At 40.5% G+C, this 9,551-nt stretch overlaps 1 protein-coding gene across 6 annotated transcripts in view; it reads right to left on the reverse strand.

Annotated features, from left to right (window-relative positions):
* Positions 1–254: 254 nt before the first annotated feature.
* CCDC88C (coiled-coil domain containing 88C) overlaps positions 255–9,551 on the reverse strand; it is a 95,757-nt gene continuing 86,460 nt past the window's right edge. For 4 of the 6 annotated variants that reach the window (XM_057370607.1, XM_057370604.1, XM_057370601.1 and 1 more), the window contains 6 exons: positions 7,287–7,469; positions 6,844–6,912; positions 5,996–6,064; positions 4,920–5,221; positions 3,712–3,927; positions 255–2,503 (listed from right to left, as the gene is read on the reverse strand). In XM_057370607.1, the coding sequence (XP_057226590.1) occupies positions 1,490–2,503; positions 3,712–3,927; positions 4,920–5,221; positions 5,996–6,064; positions 6,844–6,912; positions 7,287–7,469 (1,853 nt within the window). In that variant the 3' untranslated portion in view covers positions 255–1,489. The remainder of the gene's footprint in view (positions 2,504–3,711; positions 3,928–4,919; positions 5,222–5,995; positions 6,065–6,843; positions 6,913–7,286; positions 7,470–9,551) is intronic. The other 2 variants (XM_057370602.1, XM_057370605.1) reach the window with 2 other exon arrangements.

Raw genomic sequence — 9,551 nt, forward strand, 5'->3', positions numbered from 1 at the left:
TTACTGTAAGTCACTACTTTTGCAATATCAACCCTCCTGAAGTCCTTTTCAGTAAGAAGATTATAATTAGAAAAAAATACTTCTGGTACACCTCTTATATTATAAAAACAAATACAACTTCACCACACAGGCATGCAAATCAATACTAAGGCTTACAAAGAGCTGTTGCAGACAGATCTCCAGCACTGTCAATTGCATTTTGGGGGGGGTATTTTSCCAAGGACAAAAAATACAACCACCATCAATTTTATTTTGATCTTTATTATAAACAATTTTGTAGTTTTCAGAATGGGGTTGCTACATATTAGATAACAAAAACATCATCAAATGAATCAGTTTTACCTTTTACTAAATTAAATCAGAACCAGCAAAACAAGTATTTTTTTTTAAGGATTTAGTCTACTGCAAGAAAAACAGGAACATGGAATTAACGATACACATTTGATCATATATACATAAGCAGCTGATGACATCTGGACAGAAACATACAAGGAACTTCTTTGCACATAAATAGATTTTTAAAAGTATATTTCTTTCACATGTGTACAAAATTATTTTGTTTTCTATACCGAGAAAACCTAATGGAGACAAACAAGGATTTCTGAAAGACAAAATCCCACATACCACTTAGATGTGGGCTGTCATGCACAAAAAGATGTAACAATACAATTTACACAGCATTCTTATACAGTACTTGAGCTTCTTATATACATACTTACAAGATACTTTTGTACAYGAGATGCCATTTTTGCAATTGACTTGGCATCTCCCCTGAAAGGCTGCGTTAGTTCCAGTGTTTGTATAAAAGATAAAATGAGTTTCAAAAGGCAGCACCACTCTGCTTGCAGAGTCAAGGATCCACTGAGCTGCAGCTATAGTAAAGGCAGTGGGGTTATTATGCTGGCCTCTGTGTTTACACAGTCCCAGTGRGAAAGGTTAAAATGTGACCCTTGAAGTCTACAGAATACCTCTATAAGATGTGGCTGTGGCTAGAAAAATAGGTTTCACCAGATCCATGGCTAAAGCCACACACTTTTGCTCTTCAGCTTTATCTCTATTGTTACTTAAGTATTTGGTTCTGTCTTTGGGGAGAAGTTTGGCTTTTATACAACCTTTTCAGTACGGTTATTACCAATGGTGGGGCYGGTATAGCACACACATGACCTGTGAAACTTTTCTTTAATGCATGCAGAAAAGGGGGCACAGTGCAGCAATGACAGAGGACCCTGCTAAGCTTCAGCTGCACTGGGGAAGTTTGCTGTGAGATTGGTCAGGCTTCTGCTTTGTTTTAGGCACAACAGTGTTAGAAGAAGGTCTGGGGTTTTGCTCCTTGCTTCTCTTACTCACACTTTGTCCTACTAGAAAACAGTACCGAGAAAACACTCAGAGCAGCATGCAGGTGATGCCTTTTAAGACCTGACAGTGTCTACATAAATGCTACCTGGACATCAGCCATAGCAAACACACGTATTATAGCTGCACCTGTGGGTTACACACAGCCATACTCATACCAAACCGTCTGCTGATCCCCCTGCGGGTCAGGAGACCCATGAGTGCTGTTGGTGCTACTTCCTCTCACAGGCTCCTCTACAGACCCAGAGCTGCTTTCTAGCAGCTTACCCTGGCACTTGGTAAGTACAGCATCACCCTGGCCTTGCCCTAGGGAAGTATTTCCCTCAGTGCTGCTGGAAACAGCTCTGGTAGGGGTCACCGTGGCCACCTCTTCAGTACGAGATGCTGACTTGGGTTTGACTTTCGAGGGAGTGTGTGATGCAGGTGAGTACTGTTGCCCAGGGTTCACACGCTCTTGCTGCTGGACATTCAGACTGCTGGTGGATGCAGTGGGTGAGACAGAGAACTGATGAAAGGACAGTGGCCTCTCATCTTTTGGTGGGACCAGGGAAAGGCGCCTTGCATCAAGCTGCCGACAGCGAGCATCGACACCTTGCACAGAACCTGCTGCCTTTGCAGACTGTGGCCTCTCTCTTAAGATTGCCTGGGAGCCTGTTGGCACAGAAGCCCTGGTGGTCTGACTGACAGCATCCTTACCCCCATGAAGCTCTGCCCCTGGCTTCTGAGAGCTATCCTGCCTGTAGGCCTCTGGGCCAGTGGCTCTGAGGAGGTCTGCAGAGGCTAAGCTAAATGCCCTGCTCAATGATGTACTCCTCCTGCTCACCGTTCCAGGCTGCTGAGGCTGTGCCATTTGCCTCATCCTGCTGGCAGGCTGGTGCTGTGGCGTGTGAGGAAGCTTAAGGGATCCTGGGGGGTTTGCCGCAGCATCATGTTCAACTTGTCTGAGGTTTGGCTTCATATAATTTTCAGGCTTAGCTGTTCTTCCTTCTTCACCAGTGATGGCCATCTTGACASTCGGAGCAACAAGACTAGTGGGCATCTTAGCAGCCTCCTTTCTGGATGGCTGAATCAGCAAGCTCCCAGTAGCTAAAGGGTCATTTGCTTTCCTGAAGTAATCGCTGAGCAAGTCATCTCTGTTAGTGAAGGTGTCCTGGGGTGAGAAAATATGCACATCACATTAATGACAATACATATTGGTTAAAGAATCATGCAGAACTCTGTGTTCACCTAATCTTCCTTCCCACTTAATTCAAGCCAAATACAACCACAGATTTCATATAGCGGCAAATAGAAGAGGTGAATGTTTAAAATGGGTTTAAATCCAACTCCAAGAATAATGTGCTCATTGTAATTTGTGACAGCCTTTCTGCCAGATTAATTGTCATAATTTTTAAAAGCTCCATTTCAATTGCAACCTGGACAGGAGCTCTTTTGCTCCCTTTCACATCAGCCACTGTAACATCAATATCATATTAATGATATCAGACACTGGTATCAGCAGATATCAACGAGGTCTGTAATATTCCAGAATAAAGTTCATCTGAATAACTGTCTACCGTAACTTCAGGAATGTAACAGGAGACAACACCTTGGGGAGACATGCTAGCATTACAAAAAAGTTTCATTCTTTCTCCATTGATTACTTTCACCTCTTGCAGTCAATATACTATATATATTTAAAGCTGCATGTACAATAAAATGAAATGTACCAAAAAATCATCACAAAAAAGGATATAGGACTGTTTTCCCACAAAAAAAACTTGCAAAGTACAAGTCTGACAATTAACCTGGCATTAAAAGAAAATACTCAATATTTCATGGGGATGGTCCATGCAATCCAAAAATGGCGATGTTTGATCAGCTGCCATTGTACTATTAGTAAAAGGCATGCTCAGAAGTTAAGGGACATGCTGTCTTCACAAAAAACATGCTGAACAAGCTCATGAAATTTACTTCTTTTCTCTAGGGAGCATTTTTAACACCTAATATACTTATTTTGCTAATATTCCAAATATTTCTTCCAGTTAAAAAACTCATTTTACATAAGCAAACACCATCAATGGTAACAGTGCAGGGCGAAAATTTCTAAGCTCAACTAAGTGTTAAACCATTAGGGTTATTTTTAACTTTATTTAAACAGCTGTTACACACATTAACATTACAGAATGATGAGGCCTCTGAAAACACGCACGTGCACGAACAAGCGCTGCAAATAATTTATGAGCAATTAATGCAAGTGATCTGCCAGCCTTTAAAATAACAACTAAGAGTTACAGTATGCTTCTATAGGTATTAATATGCCAGCAAAAGCTGTGGTAAGTTGGGAGCTGTTGCCTTCATAATAAGAACAATGGATACCCTGGGGATATAGAATGAAGCAGATCTCCTATTTCCCCTGACTGTTCTGTGCCTCACGCTGTCGGGATATGAAAGACTCAGGATCGATTCAAGTGACTGCGAATGCTCCTGATGAATGGAAGGACATGGGGAGTAGCAAGAGGGATACAGTGCATCAGCTTCTAACAGAAATTGGTGCAATGAAATCATTTCRCTCTCATTTAAACTGCGCCGATGCTGAAAAGGAACAGGATGACAGAAAGCATGAAAATGGAGACATGGTCAGGTAGTTACAGACACACAAAAAAAAAATTTAAACATCTCTAAAAGCTAAGAATTGTACTTAGGATAATGAGGGAGTAGGAGGTCTATTTAAACATTGCTCTGAAAATTCAAGAACAAGAATTTACTGATGCCATGAAATAGCACAGTTCTGCTGATTGCAATACTTTTACCAAGGCATTCATGAAACAGTTATGTCYGTTCATCTGTTCACTTACACTATCAATTAATTGTATTTAAGATATTAACCTTTTCAATAGTGCACTACCTCACTATTGAACAGCACACTTGAGCAGAGGAAGAACAAATGTCATCTTGAAAACAAATATTCAGTTCCTAAAAAAGCACTTCAATAAGCAACMTATTCTTGCAGTCATTGAATCAACAGGGCAGAGCCAGTCAACACACAAACRTGAAGCATGGTGAAAGTATCAAAAACTTCCTTCTGCAAGAAAAATAGTCTTTCTCAAATGCACTGATGTTCTCAGGTTAAGAGATGGTTTTAACAACCGCATATTTTGCACTTCAATTGAAAACTATTCTAGGTTTCATTCCTAATTATAGGTTTAGCAGCTGAAAGTCACACAGAAAACTTACCAGCCTTTAAATAAAAATACCTGGAACAGAGAACTGATGATATAATACAAAACCTTGACCATAACCCTTTGCTAGCAAATAGTCCCAGCAGTCCAACACATAGTGCTTGCAGTGAATTATCAACTTGCCATAGTTCATACACCAAAATAATGCAGCAGAGTGCTAYGTGAAAGCTGATCTTGCCTTAGTTATTAAAACTGTGACATTCATTTTGCAAGATTTGACAGCACTCATGTATATGAACAAGGATCACCTTGTCTCTCTCTGGTTTCCTATGCCCTCATCCTCTTGAATCAGCTTTGAACAGCTTTTTGACACCTGAAATGGGCTATCTAGCTCTATTTACTTACACTTGGCAGAGACAGCCTGTTGCTCTCTTCCAAGAACTCTTCCAAAGTTACCATCTCACTGCCAGGTGAGGCAGACCGCTGCCTGCCTGCATAAGAGAGAGATGGATTGCTCTTCTGAGGTATATCACAGGACACCAAACCACTCCTCTGGGAGGAGGACTCAAGCCTGCTGCTAGGGCTTAAAAAGGCAGCAGCAGAGTGAAGGGAATACATGTCTCGGAGCAAGGCTGGTGCCTCTCTGCTTGGCACCATATCTTCACTGCTGAGGCTCTCACTTCTACCATGAATATGGTCTAAGGAACCTGAGGAGAAGCATAAATACCATTAATGACACTGCTCTGAGGTAATTTCAGTGGATTTCACACCCAGGTAGGAACTTTATCATCTAGGGCCATTTTCACACAGACTGGTTTGCATTCTTTACCTTCSTTTCTTCTACAGAACTCAAAGCAATCAGAACTTTGAAGAATCAGTACTAGTAAATGTTTTACAGAATCTTAGACAAGCACAACTACTTCACCAAAGAATAGCACTGGAGGCTAATAAGCCTTATATTAATAAGATAAYACTGGGGTGCCTCTTTACAACCTGTGTGTCACTAAAAGATCTCCCAGTCTTGGCTGTGTGATCTGAGAGGTAGAACCTGACAGTGAAAAAGCAGATTTTTCCAYAGTGCCAGGTCTCTTGGCATCCTTCACAGATGCACAGCTTCAGCAAATGCAAATCTCCAGAGCACACGGATTCCATACACAAGCTGTGTACAGAGTTAAGAACCAGAGAGACCTCTTGTTGTGCAGAGTCTTAGAGTGGCCTGATATTTCCCACTACATAATGCCAGTCAGACTGAAGCAAAACTCGGCTGCCTGCCTTAAAAGCCACCCCTTGCCAGAATCAATCTTAGAAAAGTACTTCTTGCCAGCAGTTTTGATTCCCAAGACAGCCATGTCCAGATTGCATAATCATTACCATTTCAAAACAACAGTCTTCAAAATTAATTGGAAGGAAAATGGCATTTTACACACAGTTTCATGGAATTTCACTTCCTGTTTGTCACAACTAAGCAGTAAAAGCTTTACCTTTCAAATTGAGAGGTGAACTACTGCTGGAAGCRTTCCTACTGCTCTCTAAACTGTTTGGCTTGGACACTGAAAAACACAAATCAAGCATTGAACAAACAGATCTTAAGTTCCTCTGATTCTCTACAAGATTTGGCTACAGTCTCCCTTCTGAAAATAGGACCTGTGCAACTAATTCACTTTGAAAACATTAACAACGTAATACACACAGGATGCCAAAATCTGGACAGAGCAGAAACCATTTTCATTTTTTAAGTTGTTTAGGATCCATCTTGTTTATCTCATTTTTTTTGCACAAAGAAATATGTTCTGGGTTTTGTTTTTACATTAACCAGAAAGTAATGCAAATACTGAAAAAGCTCAACAATAAGTTGCTGTCTCTTTCTGTTTTCTTTGGAAGGAGCTGGTAAGCCAGCTTGCAAATCAGGTCTTCCACAAATCTCTAAACATGCAGTACTGCTGCCWCAACAGTGTTCTCACTGTGCATCTGCAAGCCCCACACTGAATTTTTCTTACTGCTGATTCACTCCCTTAAGGAAGGAATTAAACATTCTCCAGAAGAATCAGCAACAAATCTGTAGGACATGCATTAAAAGGTCTGTTGGTGGGGGAAGGCAGCTCGCCTCAATGTCAGCGTTGTTTTGAAAATTAATTTTGGCAAAAATGAATTAAAAGCTTCAACAGAAAACCAGAAGCAGTTAGACTCATATTCCCAAAATGGTGCTGCATTACCACACCTCCTTCTATAATATTAATTTCACTAAAATAGTCCAGGACAGTGCACACAGATGTAATGAAACAAGTATTAATGGAGATGTTTAGAGCACTCATACACGCTACAAGCTTACCGTGCTGTCTGGTGCTTGCAAACTCTGCCTCTGGCGACTGTTCACAAAGATTATCTTCTGAATTAAAGCCTGCAAAAGAACATGAAACTTTAAAGGCCAACTGAACACAGAAAGGTGAATCCTTCAAGTCAGTATCCAATGCATTCTAGCAGAGAGCAGCATAGAAAACTGAGGTGATCAAGAGGGTTTTATAGCCCCATCTTCTAAACCCAAGGCAGGGAASCACTGAAGAACTGACACTCGAATGTGGTCTGTCAAGTTGATGACATTACAAGAGTGAGTAAAAGGCTTAATTACAGTGACCATGTATCTCATMAATTAAACCATTAAGCAGATAAAGTAGGAGTGAAAGTACTAGTGCTCTGGTTTTGTACTTGAATGCCACCTTGCTATGAAGCAGCCTGATTGGCACTGCCAGCTTCTGTATCAAATGCAGCACACACCTTTTGGCCTGCTCTGGAGCCGGGAGATGGGGGTGGAAGTGTGCAGGTGAATAGCTGAGGTTGAGTAAGTCCTGGGACCCATTTCCACACAGCTCGGTTTTGTTGCAGAGTCTGCTGAGATTTCAACATTATCATTGTTGCCTCCGTGATGGGAATTCCTTTTTTGCTTTAGGTCCACTARCACTAGTGGGGAGAGAGGTAAATGAATAAGACTCAATGAAAAAAACAGCATTAGGAGATTTGTATTTATCTGCCCATACAAACATGACAAGCAGGCACAAAGAAACTGCACAACAGAGGCACTAGTTTGGCAAGCTCTTCCATAAACAATGAAGTAGTGGATAGGAAATTTCTGCCACCAGCTTGAAATTTCTGTCAATCATGTGTGCTCTCTGTAAAGTGTAGGAGTGACAAGGGCTGCTTAGTGCCGGTGGGAGGGTTGATATTATACATGCAACAATTACTGTGAAAGGAGGAAGAAAAGGAGCAAAGAYATGAATCCAGAAAAGATAAGTGAGGTGTGAAATTCTCATATTATAATTCCTTGTAGGTGCATTTCATAAGAACTTACTTCAGTAATGAAACAGAATAAGGAAAGAGTGACAGTAGTCATGCTCTTACTCAGAGGAAAATAMTGCTGATTTGAAAAATGTCTATCATGATCAATGCACTAAGCTAACTACTAACAGATTTTGGCTGTGGATAAGAGCTCAGTCTTTACAAGGTTGAAACTCKGTTCTTATGATGTCCTGGTGCAATGATTTTTAAGTGGAGTTCCTRAGATCTTAGCAGAAGAACAAAAACTGTCTGCTAAAATATTACCTAGATTAAGAATCTGAAAAATTCTTTTCTACGGAAGAAGCAGGTTAATTACTTTCTTGTAATGCTTTAAGGCACACATAGAACAGAATTTAAAGAATTTACTACAGAAACACACTGAATCAGATGCAAGATTCTAGAGTTCTACATATTTCTACGGAATACTTGATTAAGTAAAAGAAACTAAATGCTGAAAATGCAGCAGAGTGCAGCAGTCAAAATAAACAACTTGCAGAGACAATGGACAGACAGTTCAAAGCACAGAGCAGCTGTGAAGTTGTATTAGAGAAGTGGACAAAGGTGCTGTCATCTTAGGTGGCACCTGAAAGCTGACTTCATYCAGGAATAATGTTTTCTCCCAAGGTCTGCGTGGGCTTCACAGCACAGGGCCAGCACCTGCTCTTAGAACTGAAGTCTATGCCATGCCTACAGGGAGAATTACTGGCTAAAGCTTCAATGTGCAAATCTGTATTTCTAATTAACTTTGCAGATGCMCTTAACACCTTCCATGGATGCCAAAAATATTAATTGCCCTGGAGACAAACATTCTCTACAAATSCCAAAACAGGTAGCAACAGGCTGTTCTATCAGAGTCCCTGGCTGTGCCACTGAGGGACAGGTCTCAGGSTGAGAAGGGAAACGACATCTTTTGGCCTCTCTGCTGAGCTGCCCATGCTGCATCTGATTCTCTGACAGGGTGGGAATTGGACCCGCACATTCATTTCAGAATCCACAAGGTCATGACTATTAGGCAACAAGAATTTCTGGCAATGGATTAATGAAGGTTATTCCCAGTCTTAAGAGAACAAATCTGTGTTCTTCTTCAAAAAAAAACCTGTTGAAACTGAAGCAGAAGAAACTGAAACGTCAGCTCAATTCAAGAATTTTCATGGTGGAAGTATAAAACTTTGCTAAATACCAGGTTTGAATGCAAGCATCAATGCACTTGACTGAAAATATATTTTTCCAGTAGCTTCCACTCTATATTCAAAGCTAGACTACTTAAAAGCAGAAAAAGATGTTAAACAACTGCCCTTTTTTATCATTCAGTAGCACAGACTATTGGAAAAATCTCTAGTCTGCAACTGTATTKGTATTTTAGGAATAAAGCACTGTAGAAAGCACAGCAACAGCAAATCAGTTCAACACTTTAACTGGACACAATGCAAGTACATTGCAAGGAAATATTGAAGCGAATAGCAACTTCACTTACTTACAACATGCACCACAGCCAATATACATACGCAAAATGTATGCCATGAGGTCCCCTAAAGTGTGCTGCATTGAAGAAATGATCCACAGTGTGCAATAGTGATTCATCTTCTACAGGAAAACTTAAGTCCATGTTCACTAATCTTTGCTTGTATTTAGAGTATTGTATAGACATGCTGAGTGTTTCTATCAATGTGCATGTTCTTTTATGGCATGTGGGATTTTTTTTTTTTT

The sequence above is a fragment of the Malurus melanocephalus genome, unplaced genomic scaffold (genome assembly GCF_030028575.1).
Source record: "Malurus melanocephalus ecotype Western Australia unplaced genomic scaffold, MMel_1.1 scaffold_129, whole genome shotgun sequence".
NCBI lineage: Eukaryota > Metazoa > Chordata > Aves > Passeriformes > Maluridae > Malurus > Malurus melanocephalus.